The sequence below is a fragment of the Crinia signifera genome, chromosome 7, assembly GCF_055691185.1.
Source record: "Crinia signifera chromosome 7, ASM5569118v1, whole genome shotgun sequence".
Taxonomy (NCBI): domain Eukaryota; kingdom Metazoa; phylum Chordata; class Amphibia; order Anura; family Myobatrachidae; genus Crinia; species Crinia signifera.
This window is the reverse complement of record NC_139223.1, coordinates 194,891,892-194,916,915: the sequence shown is the minus strand read 5'-3', so window position 1 is coordinate 194,916,915 and position 25,024 is coordinate 194,891,892. Positions and strand designations below refer to the sequence as shown.

Genomic DNA, 25,024 nt, shown 5'->3' with positions numbered 1-25,024 from the left:
ATGACCCGATTTTTCCATAGGAATCAATGTTAAAATGGACTGAGTCCATTTTAACATGGAATTCAATGGAAAAAAGGGGTCCTTTTCATACCCCTACTATCCAAGTGGGCATGGAGTTGGATATAAACCTGTGGCGAGCGTAGCGAGCCACCGAGCCCGAAGCGTGGCGAGCGTAGCGAGCCCCGCGAGGGGACACAGAATACCGTCCCCTCGCGGGGCGCGCTTCGCTCGCCACGCTTCGGGCTCGGTGGCTCGCTACGCTCGCCACAGGTTTATATCCAACTCCATGCCTACTTGGATAGTAGGGGTATGAAAAGGACCCCTTTTTCCATAGGAATCATTTTAACATTGATTACTATGGAAAAATCGGGTCATCGCATCCGATGGTCGCATGCGATGCGATGCGATGCGATATCGCATCGCATCGCATCTGATTGTATGCCTTAACTTAAGGCATACAATCCAAAAATCGGGCGCCCAGATAACTCACAAGTACCAAAAAACCAGCCAAAAAAACCCAAATACGGTCGTTCCTAACTGAATACATTTTCTAATGAGACAGATTTAACCAAACTCCACCCCACCGTTATTGGGCTAATTGTGCCATATACAAATCTCCCTCCAATTGTGTATTGCCGACTTATAATAAAATAATAATAAACAATGTATTTTTACAAATGCATAGGTGTCCTGCCACTTTTTTAACCAGCGCTACTCTTAGTCCAATTATCGTTGTCCCAACCTGCCCAGGTTAGTCATTCAGCCTCTTAAATTATATGCCTAACTGCACGTCAGACCTGGGGCAGACCAAGGGGAGAGAGGACTACTTCACACTGGGTTATGTACCTGGGTACTCTCATTGACCATTCAATGGCTTGAAGAGAGTTATATAATTTATTTATATACCTCTATATTTCTGACAGATTACAGTTTCTGTATTATTCTATACTGTGGGTTCTGGGGTTATAACAGGGCCCTTCTACCTCTATGTCGGTTTGTTTCTACCCAGTTAGTTTTATCACTTTTGTTTCCAAGTGTAAAGTGCAACGGATTCTGCTGCACTATATAAGAAACTGTCAATAAATAAATAAAATCAGAGTCTATTTACATTGCGACATGATCCCATCAGGTTCACAGTTTCTTGCCTTTTCTTTTCTCCCAAATTAGAATCTGTCCCAGGGTCCATACCCATTGCCAGTTTGGCGTGCATGATGTAGTGTTTTTTTCTTAAATGCTACTTCATAAAATGTATTGAGTTTGTGTTTAAAACTAAGCAGTGATCTTTAAAATCTGTAAAATCTTAGAGATTATATTTCTAGCGTCTTAAATAAATAAATAAAAATATCTCAACCCCCAGTAAGTATATGACCTCAATTGTGCACTGCCTGTATTATTTCATCTAATTCACTTTCAGAAATACCAAGTGACAATTTAATTTACTGACATCTTCCCTATTGATTCCAACTTTGTGAGCTTCACCACTTATCTCTATTACTTTCAACTATCAGCGGTGTTCTATAGCTGTAAACAAAAAGACCTCACGTCAACACTCATGGTAGATGTCACCCGCATTACATGGAGCTGTATTGTGCCAATTCATCACCAATAGCTAAAACGGAATGACAACTAATATCTGTGAAATTGTTTTTCAGTTGTAGGAACAGTGTTCTTGTTTTATTTAAGATTTCAAAAGGAATTAATATAACTGTGTGCATGTAATATGTTTGCGGCATTAGCATGGTGGGTGTATTACAGGTCAATTAAACTTAAACTCCGAAATTATATTTAACAAATACAATAATAATATTGTATTATGTAATACATAATCTGTAATATTTGTTAGAACGTTGTTGTCTTTCATATGGTATTATCTCTGTTACCAATGCTATTGATGAGTTTTAAGATGCTTGGCTATTTTCACAAGAAATACATGTTACATTTATAATTTGTACAAATCCTACCACTTGACTTTACCTACCTACCACCATCACTTTATATTTTGTCATTGCCAAAGGTCCGATCAAGGTCATACCATAGGTGCAGAGAGTGACACTGCTATGGGGCCCAGAGCTAAGAGGGGCCAGCTTCCCTGTCTAAAGGTCCATACACACTGGGCGACTATGCCCAATGTGTATGGACAGCGATGATGCCAATCATCGCTGCGGGGAAAGCCGCTCAGTGTATGCACACTGAGCAGCTTTCCCCCTGCCCGGCACCGACTGAGGGGGGGGGGGGGGGGGGGGGGGACGGCGTTGCATAGCGAAAAGCTATGCAAAGCCGTCCTGAAAGCCGCACCAGCACTTAAACGGCTTTCCCGGTGATGATGCGGGAGCGTGCAGCAGCGCTCACCGCTCATCGCTGGGGCATACACACTGGGCGCTTTGAGCTAAAAGCCGCTCAAACTGGGTGTTTTGAGCGACTTTCAGATCAAAGTCGCCCAGTGTGTATGGGCCTAAAGTTACATGTGTTATATTTTCCACCATTAGGCAGTAGATACAAACTTCTGCTTATAACTAGTTATGCTTCTGGACCTGCTCATTGCAATTTGGAATAACATTAACTGGATGGCTTTATAGTGTTTAATAATATGAACGAGGCACTGAAAATGTGGCACAATATGAAGTGGAGGCACTGTAGTGTAGCATAACTTGAACTGGGGACACTGTATGTTATAATGTGAATTGTGGGTACTGTGTTGCATAATGAGTATTGGCAGCCCTACATAGGGACATTACATGAACTAGGGTTCTATTATAGTTCATAAGATAAATGATTGTGCTATTATCGGGCATAGCATTAACTAGAGCATTATTATGGTTTAGAAAATGAACTAATGCTCTATTATGTGGCTTAAAATTAACAAATGCTGAAAGGTATCTCTAAAAAAAATGTTTCTATGAGGTTCACAAAGTTACGGCTTTGCAATTGGGTCTTGGGAAAAATTCCCGGTGGGGTTTAATAACCCTTTGACACCAGCCCAGCAAACCCAGGTTTTTTTTCACGGGACTGCACAAAATCCTGGGTTTGCAGGTGGTGTAAAAGATCTGACAACCCGGAATTTCAACATGACAGGTGCTCAGGGTTTTACTGCAATGGAAAAGATGGTCACCGGGAGATTCTCTTGTCTCCCAGCGGCGGCTCCAGTGACACCACCTGCCTGGCATTATGCCGAGTCGGGATGCTGGTCTAGAAGGGGTCACAAGCCGCGTATGACCCGGTCTGCTGGTGTATAACTTGCCTAATTGTGCGATCAGAAGATGACCCCAACTACAGGCAATTAGGGCTCATATTCTTCTGACCGCATTCTCAAACATGCCGTTTTAATCACATCATTGGGCAATCTCCTTGTTGTTGGCTGCACATACTGCAAATCCTCCCATGATGAAAACTCACCTCAAGTATCTGCTCCAAAATGTCATGTTTTTGTGAATGCTTCTAGTAACACTTATATAAAGCAACTTGTAGTGTGAACTATATGGAATAATAACATCTTAATTGTCTTTCTCTTCATAGATTGTTGGTTGGTGCACCTAAAACAAAAGCTTTTCCCGCTCAGAAGGCCAATGTAACTGGTGGTTTATTTGCCTGTGATATTACAGCCACTGCACCGTGCACACGGGTTGTGTTTGATGACACAGGTGAGCGTCTAGCTTTTCTCTTATCTAATAAAATAATGTTCAGGACACTTCCATCAATGTCTTAAATTAATCATGGTAGCTTGTTGGGCCCAGGATACTGTCTGTATTATTTACAAGTGTTACTTTTACATATTTTGAATATTTTTATTGTATGGTTCCCTAATAAAAGTATAAAATGAGTTCCAAATTGTACACGTTTATAGGCAGCAATAGATCGGCTTCAAAATGGAGCGCTCTGTGCAAAATGTGAACCTTCCGCCCTTTTATCAACTAGTGATGGTTAGTGTTTTACTATTGATGGGATCGCTGATCCCGATGGGGAGGGCTAGCCCCGCTTTCTGAACTTGTGCATTGACTGCACATTGTTGGTTCACCATGGTTAAATACCTACTGTAAAGAAACATTGACTATAGATGACAGAACTGTTGACGATTATGACTATACTGATGTATAACTTAATAATTGTATGTATAGGATAAGCATACCTCCTAACAGTCTCTAGTATGGCAGGAAGGCCCAGATTTGTAGATTCTCAGTGTATGGTTTGTGTTTAGGGTTTAGGTAGCACTGGGTGTGATGTAGACATTATATGAATAACTATATATATCTAAGGAAGAATTTTTCCTTTTTTTTCAGTTGACTTATTAGTTGAGAATAAAGAGAACCAATGGATGGGTGTAAGTGTCCAAAGTCAAGGACCAGGAGGCAAAGTTGTGGTACGTATTACATTTTTTTTTAAAACTTCATTTTTTTTAAGTGTTAAAGGGGGGGGGGGGGTGGTAACCACAACTAATACAAAAACTGTACAGATAGAAAAATGTCTTTCAATGATGACAGTATTTGCACAAACTCTTACTGGCTAATGGCCATGAAGAAATGACACTCATCAAAACGTCACCTTGAAAAATTAAGCATTTCTTAGCTGCTCTGGATATAGCAGCCAATAGTGGCAAGCGTTAATTTAAAGCTGTGCAGGGGCAGTTTTTTTTAATTATGTGCATCTATGATCCTAGAGTCATTGCTACTGTTTAGTCACAATAACATTATACTGACTACTTTCCCACTGTAACAACAGACCTGTGCTCATCGGTATGAGAGGAGGAGATTTGTGAATACCACCCAAGAATCTCGGGACATTACAGGAAGATGTTACGTCCTGAGTGAGGACCTCACTATCTCAGATGAAATGGATGGAGGAGAGTGGAACTTTTGTGAGGGGCGAGTCAGGGGTCATGAGAAATTTGGGTCCTGCCAACAAGGTGTAGCAGCAACATTTACAAAAGACTACCATTACGTTGTGTTTGGTGCCCCGGGAACGTACAACTGGAAAGGTATGCCACTTTGCCACATTTGATAGCAGGGCAAACAAGATTTAGCACTTGGCGAGGCTCCATTTGGCTGGAATAAAAAAAAGTTGTAATCTACAGGGATGGAACCCAAAGGTATTCATAGGGTTAAATGGTTGTGGTCCATGTATGCTATTAAATGTAGACTAATGACACCTAGTGTACAGACCTATTAACATCTTGGATATAATAACTGCACTACATACAAAGTAAAAATTTGTACAAGAAATATCTATAATTACAGGTAAGTGAGAGACAGGAAGTCAGGGCATTGCAGTTGGTTGTTATTACCATTAGTTGTATGCAACGTTTATCACAGATCTATTAAGTAATTCTATTAATTCAGCAGGCACGGTTTATAGATTTTTGTTTTGCTTATTTGTTTGGATGCCATATTCACATCAAGTCACTCTTTCTGTTTTTATGTTTTTGTTATGAATTTTTTTTTTCTAATTTTCACAGACACATTATTATTTTTATGGATTTTCTTATTAGCATTTAGACTTGTTAGGAAACTGACATTTTATTTTCTTAAATAATTGATGAAAATATGTAGAAATGGGGCTTTTATTGTCACTTTATAAGTCTATATTCAGTTGTTCCTGAGAAATTTTTGGCAAAAGGTTTTCAACAAATATCACTTCACCACCTCTGAGCAGGTGGTTAGCTTGGGGAAAATCCCTATTTTAAGGTAAATTTGGTTCAGAATCCCTGTGAGACCCCCTGAATTAGCACAAGGCACTTATATAAGTTTTTAATTATTTTTAATTGGACAATAATGACGTATCTTTTTTTATAAAAAGTTTTTTGGAAAGGTGATTAAGATGATCCAAATATATATTATACCCTTTTTATAAGCCCCACAATTTAATTTGAGCACTTATTTTGCTGAAAAACATTTGCTTTATATACTTGTATTACTTTTTTTAAATTTTTGCAAGAATCCCATTTTTAAAAATTTGCAATTGAATAAGGTAAATCATGTAAATCATGGGAGCGCTAAAACCCACAATAACCTTCTTTTTGCAGTAATTTCTTGGTGGTCTATTTTCTTGGGCTTGTTTTTCAAGCATTCCATGTACAACACAATTTAATATGCAGAAATTTCTTTGAAAGTGTTAAAATATTCTGTAGATCTTTAAATGCTGTTCCTGAAAAAAGTGGTATGTTTTTTTTTCATTTGCACCTTTAGATCATTTTTTTTAAAACTTTTATATAATTTTCTTAAATGAGATACATGCATATTGCCATTAACCATTTTATTGTACATTTACTAAATTACTTTTTTTGGTTATAATATATTTTTTGTTCATGTGCATTCGTCATAGTTTTAATTTTGATTTGCCATTTCATCCATTCAGGGTTTGTCCGGGCAGAACAGAAAAATAGTACATTGGAAGACATGTTAATTTTTGACGATGGCCCTTATGAAACTGGTGGTGAAACAAAACGCAACCCAGATTTAGTACCGGTTCCAGCTAACAGTTACCTAGGTAACCATGACCACACTTCTGGTTTTGTCTAACTATAGAGATAGTATTAATGAAAGGGTCTCTGTCACCTACACTGATTGGAGTTAGTCATTAGTGTGGTCTGAATCAATATTTAAGAGAAAGCAGTCTATCAATGAAGGAAGCAGTGACATTAATGATCCATGAGGGGCTTTGTGCCTCATGCCTAAAGTATATCACTTGTACCTACTTGATTTGCCATATTTAAAAAAAACTTTTATATATTATCATAAAAAAGCAAACTACTTTCTTAAAAAAAAATGTAGACTACAAACGTTTTGACTTTCTGCTTTGTGTATTGCAATATTTCTTTATTCATTGTATATATCTATATTCAAGTATTGTTATTTTCTATTTGCCTTTTTCTCTATCTTCTTGTTATTTTGAATACATACAGGTCTCCTGTTTATGACAACAATGTCCAATACTGACCCTGACCAGTTTCTTTATAAATCTGAACCCCCCAAAGCAAGGGGGAAGAAATTCTTTGACGTGACGACTAATAGCTACCTAGGTTTGTGGTTTCTGGTGGAATGTGCTATGCTTTGGTGAAATCACTTGTGTGACATCATCATCATTGCCTCCATCACCAAATCATTACATCTCAACAGCACTGAATCTGTCTTGAGAGGCATTCAACATTTGAATGAAATGGAATTCACATATACCATAGTCTACCAGAGTGTCGGACTGGGGCATGAAGGGCCCAACAGGGGAATGCAGTGGTGTGGACCCATGCTTAGGGGCGTGGCCAGCCTTCCAAGGGGTGTGGCCAAGCACCATAGCGGCTTAGAGAGAGCATTGTTTGGATCCCCTTATAAATATATATATTAATTACTACTAGTCTACACATGATACACCATAGTCCTGTGCATTCTAAAGAATCAAATGTATAATGTACAGTATAATTTTAGTGCCCAATCAGGAACCTTATACCTTGAGAAGGAGGTGGGCACACAGGAGTTTCCCCTGCAACTCGGTGAGCCAGTCCGACCCTGGTCTTCCATATGTGTTCCATGGACAGCCTTATGACATTATGGTGCACAGTTTGCTAAATTACAATTTGGAGTGTATTAGAATCAGAAGTGCATTTTAGTAAATGTAACATCAATTTCGGTACTCTTTACCTAGAAGGGCGCCAGCGATTGAAATCGCGGTCGTCGGGGGTAAAAATCGCGGTCATCGCGGGCATCGCGGGTAAATCGGGATGGCCGCGATGCCCTCGATGACCGCGATGACCGCGATTTTCCCATAGGGAACAATGTTAAAAAGCCTGATTGACCGCGATTTGACTGTTAAATGCCTCAATGGACCCGATTTGGCCCTAGGAATCAATGTTAAATGGGCCACAGAGCCCAAATAAGCACAATTAACCCTTAAATGTCCCCCCCCAATTTTTAACGCCACCCCACGATCCACGCGAACCCGAAGCGTGGCGAGCGCAGCGAGCCCGCGAGGGTCGGCGGTACGCGTCCTCCGACCTTTTCATGCCCTACTATCCACTAGGGCGTGGAGTGAGAATATAATAGTGTGGCGAGCGCAGCGAGCCACCGAGCCCGAAGCGTGGCGAGCGCAGCGTGCCCTGCGAGGGGACGCGGATACCTTCACAGTTATACGCGTCCCCTCGCGGGCTTCACAGGTGTCCGTGGCGACGCCGACACCTGTGAAGCCCGCGAGGGGACGCGTCTACCGCTTCGGGCTCGGTGGCTCGCTGCGCTCGCCACACTATTATATTCTCACTCCACGCCCTAGTGGATAGTAGGGCATGAAAAGGTCGGAGGACGCGTACCGCCGCCCCTCGCGGGCTCGCTGCGCTCGCCACGCTTCGGGTTCGCGTGGATCGTGGGGTGGCGTTAAAAATTGGGGGGGACATTTAAGGGTTAATGGGCTCTGTGGCCCATTTAACATTGATTTCTATGGCCAAATCGGGTCCATTGAGCCATTTTACAGTAAAATCGGGTCCATCGCGCCTTTTAACATTGATTCCTATGGGAAATCGGGAGCATCGCGTCGCGGGCATCGCGGGTACATTTATGGCCGGCCTCGACGCGACCGACACGATTTCCATGTTTAACATGGGTTTCAATGGGAAATCGCGGGCATCGCGTCGGTCGCGTCGCGGCCAGACATAAATGTACCCGCGATCACCACGACGGGCGCCCTTCTAGGTAAAGAGTACCTCAATTTCATTACTCTCATTATTTAATATGTTTCATTTAAGCCTTTTGAATGTTAAATTCAGTTACAAAGTTTGATACCTTAGTCGCTGACTAATACTGATGGACACATTAACATTGTTCATTGTTCGACATTGTTCGTAAACTTCCATTGAGAAACCTAGCAGTGATTGGGAAACAGGAATTGTTCCAAAGTAATTCACCTAGTAATACTCTACTTACAGCTTAAATGCTCCACTTTAAAAGAGATTTTACTGTATGTTTCCATAACACTATTATGTGGCTTTAGATTAAATATATAGAATGTGATGCTTCCAGGTTGAGAAATTGTAGCTTTCTGTTATCGTAAACTCCCTTCTTGGAAGAGAAGAGCATCATAGCCTAATAATAAATAAGTATTATTTTAATTAAGAACCATTTTCAAGGACAAAAATACATTTAACGTTGACATAAAAAAGTAAAATACCCTGCTAATATGCATGATAATACAGGTGGTATAGATGGTGTCATGATTAGCATTGCTGCCTCACAGGTCATATGTTCAATGGCTTTAACTTTGTAGAGTTTGTATATTCTCCCCGTGCTTGCTTGGTACTCCGGTTTATCCCCACAAGCTAAAAATATACTGGTAGGTTAATTGGCTCTTGGCAAAAAATATCTCTAGTGTATATATGTGCGCTTGTACATGTGTTTAGGTCAGACGAGTTGGGCCAAGTGGTTCTTATTCATATTCTATGTTTCTATCATCTTTAAATATAGGACATCCCATCTTCAACAGAACTCCCATCTTAGTAAATTAACACCATGTACCTGTAATACTTTCTGTGACCCCCAATGTATACGGTTATGCTCCTACATTATGCACCATGATACGGTTATGCTCCTACATTATGCACCATGATACGGTTATGCTCCTACATTATGCACCATGATACGGTTATGCTCCTACATCATGCACCATGATACAGTTATGCTCCTACATTATGTACCATGATACGGTTGCGCTCCTACATTATGCACCATGATACGGTTATGCGCTTACATTATGCACCATGATACAGTTATGCTCCTACATTACGCACCATGATACGGTTATGCTCCTACATTATGCACCATGATACGTTTATGCTCCTACATTATGCACCATGATACAGTTATGCTCCTACATTATGCACCATGATACAGTTATGCTCCTACATTATGCACCATGATACGGTTATGCTCCTACATTATGCACCATGATACGTTTATGCTCCTACATTATGCACCATGATACGGTTATGCTCCTACATTATGCACCATGATACGGTTATGCTCCTACATTATGCACCATGATACGTTTATGCTCCTACATCATGCACCATGATACGGTTATGCTCCTACATTATGCACCATGATATGGTTATGCTCCTACATTATGTACCATGATACGGTTAAGCTCCTACATTATGTACCATGATATGGTTGTGCTCCTAAATTATGCACTATGATATGGTTATTCTCCTACATTATGCATCATGATACGGTTATGCGCTTACATTATGCACCATGATATGGTTATTCTCCTACATTATGCACCATGATACGGTTATGCGCTTACATTATGCACCATGATACAGTTATGCTCCTACATTATGCACCATGATACGGTTATGCTCCTACATTATGCACCATGATACGGTTATGCTCCTACATTATGCACCATGATACGGTTATGCGCTTACATTATGCACCATGATACAGTTATGCTCCTACATTATGCACCATGATACAGTTATGCGCTTACATTATGCACCATGATATGGTTATTCTCCTACATTATGCACCATGATACGGTTATGCGCTTACATTATGCACCATGATACGGTTATGCTCCTAGGTTTTAAGGTACTTTGTTGTTCATATGTGTTCCGTTTTCCTGTTGCCAGGGTTTTCTTTAGACACCGGTAAAGGTATTACCTCTCAAGAAGAAATGACATTTGTATCAGGGGCCCCTAGAGCCAATCACAGCGGAGCTGTTGTCCTCCTGAAGAAGTATCCACCCAATGAAAGGATGTTGTCACCCGAGTTTATCTTTGAAGGCGAGGGACTGGCCTCCTCCTTTGGTTATGATGTAGCAGTGGTGGATCTGAACAGTGACAAGTAAGTTTAAAATTTGGGGTTTCCTAATTATTTGATGGGTATCTTTCTAAAATTAAAACTATACTTACAGCTTCAGGGCTTCACTTCTCCAGTTTCAGAGCCTTTTATTTTCTCAGATCAAGAGCATCTCTTTGCCCTCAGAGTTTTTCCTATTTCTATGTCTCTAAAGTCTACGGGAGATATTCAATCTGTGCCGATGTTTCCGATAGTCCGAAAAATCGGCACTTTAAACAATTTTCGGGCGAAATGACATTAGGCCTATTCAGTCTCGGTCGGAAGAAGATTGAAAAGCCAGCTGCAATGACTAGGAATGTGCTGATTATTTGGGAAGCCGAAAACTTAGAGAAGATTGAATAATCCTTTATATACCCCTCCCTTCCCGGCATCCAGGGACTTTCATTTCCCAGAGCTCGATTAAGACCCCAGGGGTACTGGGCAGGGTACTATTATAGGCCGCTGTTGCCCCTACATTTACAAAAAAAACCCAGAAACACAAATATAATTGGGTAATACCAGGTTCACTATTATCTGATCCGCCAATAATTGCAATGTGTATGCTGCCAACCGATCAGAAAATATAATTGTCCAGGCATGCCAGATCGTCCAGTATGTCCTTCCTATGCAATATTTTCTGAGTGTCTGGTTGGACGCCTCAGGCAGCATATGCCTTGTTGACGTTTCTCCTGTTTCTTCGCATGGGCAGGAAGGTGAAAATGTCTCCTCCCTCCCTTGTCTCCGCCCATATCAGGTGTATCACAGTGTATGTCCTGGACATCTATAGTGTCAGATAAAGGGGTCAATCCTGGGACACGACTGCCCATCTGTCCCAACAGCTGTGACCCTGGCCCGTTTTTGTGATTCAATGTCCCGCTTTGCGATCTGCGAAAAAGGGGCGTGTGTCCGATTGTCGAGATTCGGCCGTGATCATGACAATTCACGGCCGTAATCGACAAAACGGGCCTAACAGCTTTCAAAGTCAATAGCAGTTGGAAATAGCAGTTGGGACAGAATACCCCCCAAAATGTCTGTCGGACTGACAGGCATTTAATCTGACCGTGTAAGCCCAGCCTAAGAGTAATCCAGCCCTAGGCAGTAGTCTAGCATTGCCTGATGGATGATTCAGCCCAGCCTCCCTCCCCGTAGCTCCACATCCTAACTTCACGCGTTTTACTATTTAAAAAAAAGTTTTGTGTCTTGAACTTTGTCAACCCCGGAGTTCTTTCGTTCTCTCTTCTTTCCTCGGCTCCTAAATGTAATTTCCAGTGTTTTGAACTTTCCTTTATTTAATTCAGTAGCTTTTCCCATTGACCACTCAGCCACAATGTCTTATTTATCTCTCACAGCTCCTGTGTTTCCTTTTCCTAGCAAGTTCCTGTTTGGCTTACAAACATAAAACTAAAGATAACATAATGTATCTCTAATTTTACACTACACAAATGCGGATAAATGTGCCAAATATACAAAAGTATTTTTTTATTCAAATAAAAAATATAAAGTGAATGTAAGCACTAACTAAGAATGATAAATATTCCACATGTAAATGTTACAGAGGTGACAAAACAACACAATTTTTTGTCCTTAACCCCTTGAGTGGTAGGTTTTGCTGGGGCAGGACAAACATACCAGGGCAGGTTTGTCCTGCCCCAGCAAAACCAACCACAGTTGGAAGCCCCCCTCCCTCACCTCTGCTCCGGCGTTAGTACGCCGGAGCTTCCCTGCTGCAGCTGCATTAGCCGCCGGCCTGTCACATTCAGCAGTGACGTTGGCGGCAGGCTGGGGGATGTTCGCGGCGGCTCGGGAGGACTCGGGTGCCTGAGCGCTCCTGAGTCCCCTCGAGCCTGCCGCCTACGTAATTTCTACGAAAAAGTATGGCGGCAGGCGGCTGAGGGAGCGGGGTTCATAGGTGCCGATTTATGCTTTTGCTGGTGGGTGCTCAAGCCAAAAATATAGGACAGCCCTCCCGTACCTGTAACCAATAGTACAGTGCACAGCAGTGGCGGAACTCTGGGAGGCAATGGAGTCATTTGCCGCCGGGCTCCGGGCCAGAAGGGGACACTGACTCCATTGCCCCCATTGCACGTCCTTCCGGCTGTAAATGAGCCACGGAGCCATACGAGGCATGTTTACAGCAGCACCAGTAACCCAGTGCCGTGCGCGCTGGTTTCCTCTGGTCCCCCTCCTGTCTGGCACCTACAGTGGCATCTGAATGCTTCCTCCTACACCCAATGGTGATATCGGTCTTCTCCACTGCCCCTTAGCAGTCAGATTTGGTGGTGGGGACTCCTTCCTCTTAAGGTTTTTCCTGTAGCTGTTCTCACCTCCCTATCAGCCCGCTTGTTAGCAGGACATCTCCACCCCCGTGGTCCCCCTGCACGGCTTTCACGGAAGTGCAACTTCCTGTCCCATCCCCAGCCATGTCAGCCTGCGGACCACATGCAGGAGCAGGGAGGCTGGACGGAGATTGGAAGGAGGTTGAGTCCTGCAGAAGGAGCAAGTACAGTATGTGCGCACATTCCATACACAGGGTGGGTGGGAAGGGGTACTGTTTCTGTAGTCTACATGGCTGACAGCTGCTGTCATCCCACCCTCACACTCTCTCTGATTGCCCAGGGCAGGTTACAGAAAAATATCATACATATGCCCCTCCCAAATGCTGCTTCTTGTATTTATTTAGACCCTTCTATGTTAAGTAATGCAAATCATGGGCACCACGTGCAGCATCATTTGTAATGTGCAGTGTTTGTGTTTGTGTAATGTGCAGTGTTTGTGTAATGTGCAGTGTTTGTGTAATGTGCAGTGTTTGTTCACACTACAGTAATTGTTCAAGATCTTGAACACTGAAATGTTAATCTTTACATTATTGTGTGTGTTTTATACATTATGGAGTTCTGCATCCTAGAAGTTGTGTGTATATATATGTATGTATATGTATATATATTATATATAATTTGTATGTGTATATATGTATCTATTTATATATATAAAGTGTCGGGGGGGGGGGGGGGGCACCAACATTCATCTTGCCTCCGGGCGCCTGGGTCGAACTTCCGCCACTGGTGCACAGTACAATATCCATGTGGGTATTGTACTTTGTCAGGATGTAGGACTTCATAAAAAAGAGATTTCCTCCAGTGGAACCCCTGTATTTGTTTTCTATTTTTAAAGTAGGGTAATTACAGTTTTACCATTATTACCAAGCCACGGGGAGTCTGCAACCGCTTTCACTATTGCTAATGTGCCGCACACTGACGTCAATAGCAGATAAGAGAGTTGGCCGACGATAACAGACCCCCTGTCTAATAGCGTGCTGGATATTTGCGAATATTGTAACCAGTAGGTCTGGACCTCACATCCTTCCTTCATGTCAGCCTCATTCCACAGCTGTGTGCATGACACAAAAAGCACATTACAGTGGAGTTTTTGCGTAGTCTGGAAACTTTATTTTGTGTACTGAAACACAATTGGATTTTGGAAGGTTGTAAATCCCCCAAAATTGTAATTCATTTTACACACAATAGAGCTACTTTTGTCAGAAGCCAGTGTGTCCTTGGGAAAACATACAGGGCCAGATGCACTAAGCTTCAAAAGTGATAAAATGGAGAGTGATAAACAACCAACCAATCAGCTCCTGCCAGACATTTTTCAAACACAGCCTGTGGCATGGCAGATAGGAGCTGATTGGCTGGCTGTTTATCACTCTCCATTTTTATCACTTTTGAAGCTTAGTGCATGTGACCCACAGTCTGTGGCAGGTAGGAGCTGATTGGCTGCCTGTTTATCACTCTCCATTTTACCACTTTTGAAGCTTAGTGCATCTGGCCAACAAACTCAACACATATACAGCACATTTGGTCTTGAACCCATGACCCAGCACACTGTGAGACAACAATGTATGCTGGCACAGTCACTGGGGAGGTATTACATCCAAGAAACCCCACATTCTGATATTTATTTTGGGAGACTGCCTCCTGTGTGCAGTAGATGGCATTGTATACTCAAATATACAGTATGATGTGAATGTGCCAACAGATAAATAAAATGGCTGCTCTCATTGTCCAGATTTGGTGACCTGAATTTGCTTCCTCTGCAGGTGGCAGGATATAGTAGTCGGTGCTCCTCAATATTTTGATAAGAATGACAAAGATGTAGGAGGCGCCATCTATGTGTACATGAATGAGGCCGGCAAGTGGGGAAACGTTCGCCCAACTCGTATTGTAGGAACCAGAGACTCCATGTTTGGTATTTCTGTGAAGAACATAGGAGACTTAAATCAAGATGGCTACCCTGGTAAGAGCTTCCAGTAGGGTTTAAAGCAGTGATTTCCACACTCGGGGGTAGATGTATGAAGCAGTGATAAGGAAGGAGCTGTGGCCCATGGCAACCAATCAGCACTGACGTAACATCTATAATTTGTGCTACTGTAGGCAGCTGGGTAGAACTCCTCAGCTAGCCTTTAAAGACCCATCAAACAAACAGCCCTTCTTGCGTTTGCCAGCAGTGCGAGATGACATGTGTGGCCCTGAATGAAGGGGGGTCGCAGGACGCTCCAGGATGTCACACTTCCAGGGTGCCACCACTGACCAAATAGCAGGATACATTGAATTTATCTCTGCATACATTTGGCTTGTGCGGACAAATAGAAAAGTTGGCTTCTAAAAGTGTCTTTCCGGCTTCTTAATTTACCTTTATCTTGTTCATCTTTGAGAATTATTTACTGACATAATGAATTACTGGTTATTTATTGGTGCATATCTGCACCAAATCTGTATCAACCAGGTAGCTAATTGTATGCATTATGTCATGAGTAATAGACAGATCTAAGTGAATTGTGGTTTCCTTATTATAATATTTACATTGGCGCAGTTTTGGGAAATTACCATTTGGGGCAGATTCAATATACTGTAACACGAGTTATCTGGACAGCTTAGGGCTATTGCTTATCAATGAAAGCAAATGTATTGCAGGGCAAGATCATCTGGCCCTTTTTGACTACAGGACTGTACAGTCGTGCAGTGTTCCCCCCCATGCCACCTCCCCTCCCTCCCACCTCTACCTTCCTACATCCATTAATAACTGTAAAATATATCATACTAATTGCAGCAAAAATCGTCATCTTTATTTATTATGCTTAAGACATTGCAGTTGGCGCTCCATATGACGAGGGCTTTGGAAAAGTCTACGTATACCATGGGTCCAAAAATGGGATTATTGAAAAACCTGCACAGGTAAGGGAATCTCTAATTGATTACAATTTAACCCTGGTCAGACTGTGTATTGCACTATACCGCAGCACAACATGAGTGGTGCATGTAATATTTTTGTGTAAAATGTTATAGTCATGAACAAAGTAAATACAGTCATTAAAGGCATTGATTTTCCTTGGTTTAGTTTGGATGAGTTTTTCTATAAAAAAATTGCTAAAAAGTCACATTCCTATCGTAAGCGTGTCTATAGCAGCCAATAGCAAGCCCTGGAAAAACAGGTGGAGAATGGTAGAATTAAGACAGGGGAGGGGGCCAGCAAAGGGTGTGTTCCCCTCTTTTGTTGTGGGGGAGGAGCTGTGTCAGTAGGTGGTACATCTACAATTGACCAATCATCTTTATTTATTTTTAAATTTCTTCCTCCCTGAAGATTATTGATGGAAAGAGCACAAACACTTATTCATTTGGTTATTCCATTGCCGGAAACATGGATCTAGATAGAAATTCTTACCCAGATATTGCAGTTGGATCTTTGTCAGATTCTATCAATGTGTTCAGGTGAGTAGCACAGTCTTAACCAAATCCTCTATACATACATATACAGTATATAAATGGTTCTTTTCAACTTTTCTTAATTAAGATCACGACCAGTTGTCAGCATCAAAAAGAGGATTAAAGTGACGCCGGAGAAGATTGACCTAAACAAGAGAAACTGCGTGGTACCAAGCGGAATCTGGTAGGACCTACTTTTGTCTTTGGGATATACAGTTATAATGAAATCATTTGTGGGTTGGGCACGGTAAAAAATATTCTCATCAAATTGTTTTTTGTATATTTGTAGTTTGACGGTTGAGGTCTGTTTGTCATACACCGCGGTGCCCAGTGACTACAACCCGGTCTTAAGTAAGTGCATTTTTTTTCCCTTTTATCATTAATGTCTTTACTTTTTGAGTGCCAAAGTTGCTGTAAGCATACCTCCCAACTGTCACGATTACAGCGGGACAGTCCTGATTTTCGGGTCCTGTCCCACTGTCCCACCCGTGGCAGGCATTGTCCCGCTGTGGGGGGTGGCAGTTGGGAGACCCCCCAATCTAATAGAATGCATGCGTCTATTCTCGTATGAAAATGAGGTTGCGGCTAATTAGCATAAGCCGCGCCCACATTTGCATACACCCCGTCCCCTTTTCGGGCGCGAGTGTCCCTATTTCCCCAACACAGAAGTTGGGAGGTATGTGTAAGGGATGTTCAAAATATCCACTAAAATGCCAGGGACGAAGTGGAGGAATATGAATCACTTTTAGTTATTGCCGGCAAATGATATGAAGCCGATAAATTGAAGGTTTTTTAAACATTGCACCAAAAAATGAACTCTGTGAGTGTCGCTGGCATTTTTTAGCAGATATGTTGCACAACTCTTGCAGCTACGTTGGCATTCAAAGGGTTAATAATTACTGATGATGATACTCTGAAGAATGTTGGATGGGATATCTGGCATAACATCAAAGGGGGTGCTGAAAGTCTGTCAGATTATTATTGGAAATGTTGGTAAAATTGGCAGATTGGCAGATGAACATTAATAAACAAAAGACTGCACCAGAGAGGAAGAGATCAAACATGTTTCTAAGTATGGGGCCCATTTATCATCAAGCTTGAGCTATTTATAACTCGCTGCGTATTATAAGTCAGCTCCCAACTGTCATTTAGGAGCTGATTGGCTGAAGCACCAATGATCATTATGCAATGAGTTTCAAATATTTAAAATTCGTTGATAAATGGGCCCCTAAGGGTCTAAGTTTTTTTGGCTTTTGCGCATGCAGCTAAATCACTGCACATATGACACAATATTCTTGTGGCCTTTATTCACAAAGTGATTTATTTATAAACAGTTTCTTATATAGCGCACACATATTCCGCAGCGCTTTACAGAGGATATTTAGACATTCACATCAGTCCCTGCCCCAGTGGAGCTTACAATCTATATTCCCTACCACATGTACACGCACACACAGACATTCTAGGATTCATTTTGATGGCGCCAATTAATCTACCAGTATATTTTTGGATTGTGGGAGGAAACCGGAGTACCCAGAGGAATCCCACGCAAGCACAAGAAGAATATACAAACTCCGCACAGTTAGGGCCATGGTGGGAATCAAAGCCGTGACCTCAGTCCTGTGAGGCAGTAATGCTAACCATCACACCGTCCGCTCTGCCCCAGTGATTGATAGTCAGTGACTATTTGTGGAAGGAAACAGGGAGTGGCGTAAAAAATGCAGGTCTGTCGCGACCCTTTTGTTCGACTGCCATCCCCTACGTAACTGCAATGTCTTGGAAGTCTCACTTCCTGCTGCAATGCTGCACATCCATAGGGGTTACTTAGTACTTCCATAACTGATTGATCTGTGACCATTGCGTTGTACACGGCCACTGGAATTTGCAAAGCTTTCATGAATTAGGGACTCTTACTCTTTCTAAATATTCCATTCCATTAATATTTTTACCAAATGTGTTTCTTAGCTCTTGCTTACACAATTGAAGTTGAAAGCCAGAGACAGAGTCTGGGGTTGTCATCGAGGATTGCCAATGTGCAAGGGCCAATTTCAAGTACCATTGACCTCAGAGGACAAAATCAGGAAAAATGTTTCCAAAACCCTCTCAATCTTCAGGTACGTAGCAAACTGGACAGACATTTTAGTGTAAAAATACAGAGAATTGAGGGCCTTGGGGTAATTAAGTACATTGGCGGCCTACAAGATAGTTGTGTACAGGGGACTATCAGAAAACATTCCTATAAAATCAGGGGACTGATCCTGTAGATTAGAGAGAATATGCTGCAATGTTGTACTTCCCTAGGTGCACGTGTCACCTTCACTCAGTGGAGGCAGCCATTTTGAGGCCTGAAACAATATTCATGACTATGCATCATTAACAGTTCCCAGTGACTCGATGAATTCAGTGAGCGTGTCATGGATAAACACCCATAAGGTGTTAGTTCTTACAGAACCAATAGGCTGCTTTCTTTTAAATATTGGTTCAGGAACAAAATGGCAGCCGCTACTTCAGTTCTCTAATTAAATTAAATAAAGCCATGATGCAACAAAGATCATCCTTGATATGACTTTTGGTTGTGTCACCACAATCATGTTATTTATTAGTTCTTAATAATTGATGTAATTATTTTTTTACATTTTATAAACATACAGATTTAGGGGTTCTGTGATTCTTTTTATAGGATATGCAGAGAATTACCAAGGCGGATAGTGTCCACATAGATTTTCCTCGTTACATGACTACATGAGCTGGACAAATAATGAGGGATTTTCATTATAGCTTATGTAAGGGAGTATTATAATGAAGGACTACATTTATCAAAGCTTAGGGAGAGATCAAGTGGAGAGATATACAGTACCACCCAATCAAAAACCTGACGTTTTTCAAACCACCTACACAATTACAGTTAGGAGCTGATCGGTTGGTACTGTATTTCTCCAAGCTTTAATAAATTTTTTGGTTTATGTCTTTTTTTTTTTTACACAAAGGATGTCATTTTTATTGTGAATTCAGACACAAAATGGCTACTTTCATCACTTTCTGAAGATAAAAATGTGAATTGAATTTATAGTGTGAAGGCTCACGTGTAATATTTCCTGTACATGTATTTAATCTCTTTTTAGGAAAATATTAAGGATAAACTGCGACAGATTCCCGTGTCGGTCACTGTAGATATTAAAGAGGCACGTCGGGCGAAGAGGCAAAGCAGTCCATTGCCAGAACTGTTACCAATCCAGAATGCAAATGAGCCCAAGACAGTTACCGCAGAGGTACATTATTTGTGTAACAATTCATTGGTAAGGTAATTATTGCCGGTGGTGGTTATTGTAATGCAGCAACATATTATCCACCGGTAATAAAAATCCTTTGGTGACTGCAATTTCTGTAAATCGGTACTGCAAATTGGGGTTGTCATTTTCTGTATAACGTCACATGGCAAGATCTAGGGTTGAGTAAAGCCGGGTACACACTGAGACAATATCGGCCCAATATGTCCTTTCCTGATGAATTAGAACAACATCATCAGGACATTCTGTAAGGCCAGCGAGCAATATCGCTGACAACATGGTGTATGGGGACATGTTGTATGCTAATGAAAGACAGAACAGTGTACATTCCGTCCTTCATTCAATCATTCTGATGTGTACCCAGGGTCCCAGCAGTTTAAAGCTGGGTACACATTGCGCGATGTGTACCCAACATCGTATCCTGTACACACACATCAGAAGCTAGGCAATTCTCAGCGAACATAGAGAGTCATCCAATCACAACACACACCGGATCTCAATCTGTTATTAACTGATCAGAGATTCTAGCCAGACCCTTCAATATGTGACAAATACTTATAGGGCTATAATTAGGCAAAACTATTATTTTGGCTCCACACATGAAGGAATTTTGTTTTTACACAATGAATGTGACCACCAGATCGATTGTGTATGCTAAATTTGGAATATAATTCTTTTAGGCACAGTTTCTGAAAGAAGGATGTGGTGAAGATAACATCTGTAACAGTAACATGAAGATCGCTTACAAATTCTTCACCAAAGATGGACCAGACACCTACAGCCAACTAAAGATGTACGCAGTCTTTATTGTAAACATTTTATCTTATATAGAGAACTTCAACACAAAGCTCCACTAAGCTCCAAGTACCAAGATTTATTGAACTCTATGAAAAGTTTTTGACACTTTAGAACCACCCAGACAAGCATTGCTGTACTGTATAAAGTAGGACTTTTAGGGGGATATTCAATCTCCCGCCACTATTCCCGACAGAGGAAATAGCGGCGGGACCCTATTCAATGCTGTCTTCCCTGACAAAGATCTGGCAGAATGTGCCCAACTGCTTGGCCCGACTGCCAGGAGTTGACGAGCTCCCGGCCTCAGCTCAACAATTTCGACATTGAATCCCACCTGCCAAATCTGTGTCAAGCTGGCCGAGAACGGGACAGGGTCATGGCTGTCGGGCCAGCCTGCATTAAATATTCCCCTTAGAGTAGGCCTGTCAAACCCACATTTGACCTTTCACAGTCAGCGTTACACTCTGAACTCCTGGCTGTCCTCTATTCCTCTGGCTGCTCTTTCTTTGTCTCATCTCATGACTCCACTTCTTCCACTCTTCTACTATCAGTTAGTGTCCCTCAGGATTCTGTTCTTATTCCCCTTATAGTTTCCATTTATAACTTCCTCCTTATCAGCTCTTCTGGCCTCCAATATCCCCTCTATGCCGATGACCTGGAAATGTAGCCCTCCTGTCTCTCTGCTGTTTCCTTCTTGACATCTCAGTGCATTGTTTATTGATCTTAATTGTAAATAAGCTGGAGCAGGTACTGTCAATGTGTGTTCAACTCTGTATTGGCCACATTATCACTAATAGTAATAGGGAAATAGGCACCCTGAATAATATGTTATATAAATATGCTAAAATGATTTTATAGCTTAATGGTACTCAATATACATGCTAAAGTAGAATTGGCTTAACATAATATATAATGGAAACCTATATTGTGGATCGCAGCCAGAAATGAAAATTCTTTATAGCAGTGGTTCTTAAACTTGGTCATCAGGACCCCACACAGTTCACGTTTCCAGGTCACCCGACATGTGCACTCAATACTGACTGATATATTTTAAAAGATGCCCAGGTGGAGCTAATTATTTCACTTGCGATTCTGTGAGGAGACCTGCAAAACATGCACTGTGCGGGGTCCTGAGGACGACTTTGAGAACCTGTTCTCTATCGGAATGTATGTTGCAACTACTTGAGTTTAAAAAAAAAAATATATATATATATATAGAGAGCGAGAGAGAGAGACAGACAGACAGACAGACAGAGACTGCCATTTTGTGGACTGAACTATTATTCATCAGAATACAGCCTACTGCTTGACTAAGATGGACTGAAATCTAGGCTCTGTATTGGTTCAGCAAACAAAATGGCTGTCTTCAACGCAGATAGGTAACAGGTTAACTTGAAATTCATCAGTGCCCTTCCTGTCCAAAACTGACTGCTACTATCTTGTTCCACATTTCAGGGAAAATGGTGTTCCAGTTCTGGCTCTTCAAAATCAGAGAGATATCGCTCTCGAAATTACAGTAACAAATTACCCATCAGATCCAAACAATCCCAAAATCGATGGTGATGATGCTCATGAAGCTAAAATTATTGCAGAATTACCAAACACCTTGAGCTTCTCCTCATCCAAGAACCTGACTAAAGCCTCTGTAAGTAGTAAGAAGCACTGGTCAGCAGACAGAAGAATAGGGATTTCTACTATGTGTTTAACCTTTTTCTTTCTTTCTTTTTAAAAACAGGAACGATTTTTTTGTACAGCCAACCAAAATGGTTCAAAAGTTGAGTGTGATCTTGGAAATCCTTTTAAAAGAAATGCCAATGTAAGTGAATAGATTATTTGTTTATGTTTAATACAGTAGCCATTTCAGAGTTGCGTTTATTTTGTGGCCATTAGCAAAGTTTGTGACTCTCAAATGACAAATTACCTAAATGTGTTTTCCACCTTTGGAAGGCGTTTAAAACAACACCCACTTTCAAACGTGGCCAGCAATCACTTTCTGTTATGACAGAGTGGCCTCTAGTGGTCACTGGCAGTACTTCACCTCATAGAGGTGAGGAGTAGTTGGATATATATATATATATATATATATATATATATATATATATATAGGTCTGGTGGTGTGTCCTCCGCAGAGAGATGCACCGCACGGCACTCCAGTTGGTGAAAGATATCAATTTTAATGTGCAACAGTTTCAGAGCCTAACACTCCTTCATCAGGCTTACAGCAGAATCTATATATAGATAGATAGATAGATATAGATATATGTTTCTAGTAAAACTGCAGGAGGGTATGTACATTCCAATACATTAAAGTAATCAGCTAGAGGTACCCTGGAATTAAAGTCTAACCCCATTCTAAAGAAGAACACTCATTTAAAAAAAAAAACATAGACGATTTCTTCAAACACACAATAATTTAACCATCATTCTGTGTTTTTTTTCCCATCCAGTTGACTTTCCTTCTGGTTTTAAGTGCGAGTGACGTATCAGTTGACACCAAGGAGCTGCAGATTCCCCTCACACTAGAAACGTACGTCTGTTTTATTTGCTCGTTTTCTATACTTCATGATGTAATAGATCAGGTATACTACAAGTAAGATTGATATAGCATTGGCATCTGTAGTCAGACTCTAATGTTTATCTTCGGCTGAATACAGGATAGCATTAGCCACATTGTTGTTCTTAAATCATAGCTGACAACTGTCTAATCTATGGCCCTCCAGCTGTTGTGAAACTACATTTCCCATCATGCCTAGCCACAGTTTTGCTATTAGGGAATGCTAAAACTATTGCAAGGCATGCTGGGATGTGCAGTTTCACAACAGCTGGAGGGCCATAGTTTGGACATGCCTGGTCTAATCTGTCCAAGTTTTAAGATATGGATATATTAGGACATGCCCCAGTTAATTTAGCATGGCCAAATAGTAAAACTGTAGCAGGGCATGCTGGGATGTGTAGTTCAACAACAGCTGGAGTGTCAAGGTTAGCCATCACTGGCTTATGCTATGAACATTTTTTATATATTTTCATTATATTTTTAAAGTTAATCAAAAACTACAATATTTGACCAAATAATACAGTAGGAAATGCAGTGTTTAATAGGATGGTTTATTTTCACCCACATTATCAGTATGTTTTATGCGTTGCTCTAAATGCTTACTGAATGCATTGATTATAGAGATGTGTGTGTGTGACTATGTTGGTTATCACCTTTGCAGGACCAGTTCTCAAGCGAACCTAGGACCCGTAGTAGCAAAGGCTCGGGTGGTAGTGGAGCTTCTGCTTTCTGTTTCTGGGTAAGTTTAGCATAAACTTTCTATTGGTAGATGTGTGTTGTGTGACATACGGTCGGCGACTCCAGAATGACTGCCTTAGTATACAATTGCTCCTCCTGCAGTGAGCTTCACCCATTGTGTACGGCCCAATAAGATGTCTGCCTGTCGTGTGAAGACTGCGCCTCACCATTATGGCCCTGTTTATACTTGATAAATGTGGTTGTCCTGTCAGAGAAAAAAACATTAGCAATGTTTACTTCATTTAAAATGGTAGTAGTCACCAGTGCACAGTGTAAGCAGCCATTTTGTAGGCTACACCAATGTTTGTAAGGAAAAATTACCAATAGGATCTGTATTTTTGAGGCAAGTGGTATATTGCTTAGGGGAGTGTTTGAACCTTCCAGGTTGTGGCAATATTGACAGCTATACTTTCCATATTAGTCTTAATTAATAATAATCTTTTGCAATCACACAAGCCTTGTAACAAGGCCATAAAGATGGTGGCGTGACTGATGCAGCCTCCAAGTACGCAAGGCTGAAGGGGCGGCATTGCTGCTGTCCGAGCAGAACCAGCTTGTGTGGTGCCCAGAGAGGCCGTACTTTGCTGTCAGATCATGTCACATGCATTGCTGACTACAGGGGCATAAGGGGCCCTTTTATGGAACAACATGTTAAACCAGAATGCTGTTTATTTCCTTGTACACTATACTAATCTTTTGCCGTCCTCAGGGTTGCCATTCCCTCCCAGGTGTACTTTGGAGGAAAAGTTACTGGAGAAAGTGCCATGAACACAGAGGAGGAAATTGGAAGTTTAGTTAATTTTGAGTTCCGAGTGAGTATTTGTATTGTCCTCTATGGTACAGAGCTTCATTTTATGTATGACCTTAGAGCTCCCTCTGCTGGCTGGTTTGGTTTATAAGTTTCATATACAATGTTCTCTACCAAATAAATCCTATATGAAAAGAATAAAAAGAGTGAATTTAAGTTGCATAACGCAATCCTATGCCATTAATTACAGAGGAGAACACATGGGAAAATAGCGTGAGTTGAGGGGTTCTCAAACTTGGTCCTCAGGACCCCCACACAGTTCGCGTTTTCCAGGT

The 25,024-nt window shown here is 41.4% G+C and overlaps 1 protein-coding gene across 5 annotated transcripts in view; it reads left to right on the top strand.

Moving 5' to 3' along the window:
• ITGA6 (integrin subunit alpha 6) overlaps positions 1–25,024 on the top strand; it is a 66,597-nt gene that overhangs the window by 26,726 nt on the left and 14,847 nt on the right. For 2 of the 5 annotated variants that reach the window (XM_083154804.1, XM_083154803.1), the window contains exons 2-19: positions 3,514–3,638; positions 4,275–4,354; positions 4,714–4,969; positions 6,346–6,477; positions 10,601–10,814; positions 14,905–15,101; positions 15,948–16,039; positions 16,446–16,573; positions 16,656–16,751; positions 16,857–16,918; positions 18,533–18,681; positions 19,690–19,836; positions 20,535–20,647; positions 22,105–22,294; positions 22,385–22,465; positions 23,097–23,176; positions 23,865–23,942; positions 24,651–24,753. In XM_083154804.1, the coding sequence (XP_083010930.1) occupies positions 3,514–3,638; positions 4,275–4,354; positions 4,714–4,969; positions 6,346–6,477; positions 10,601–10,814; positions 14,905–15,101; positions 15,948–16,039; positions 16,446–16,573; positions 16,656–16,751; positions 16,857–16,918; positions 18,533–18,681; positions 19,690–19,836; positions 20,535–20,647; positions 22,105–22,294; positions 22,385–22,465; positions 23,097–23,176; positions 23,865–23,942; positions 24,651–24,753 (2,323 nt within the window). Of the gene's footprint in view, positions 1–3,513; positions 3,639–4,274; positions 4,355–4,713; positions 4,970–6,345; positions 6,478–6,892; positions 7,010–10,600; positions 10,815–14,904; positions 15,102–15,947; positions 16,040–16,445; positions 16,574–16,655; positions 16,752–16,856; positions 16,919–18,532; positions 18,682–19,689; positions 19,837–20,534; positions 20,648–22,104; positions 22,295–22,384; positions 22,466–23,096; positions 23,177–23,864; positions 23,943–24,650; positions 24,754–25,024 lie in introns of all 5 variants that reach the window. The other 3 variants (XM_083154802.1, XM_083154807.1, XM_083154806.1) reach the window with 2 other exon arrangements.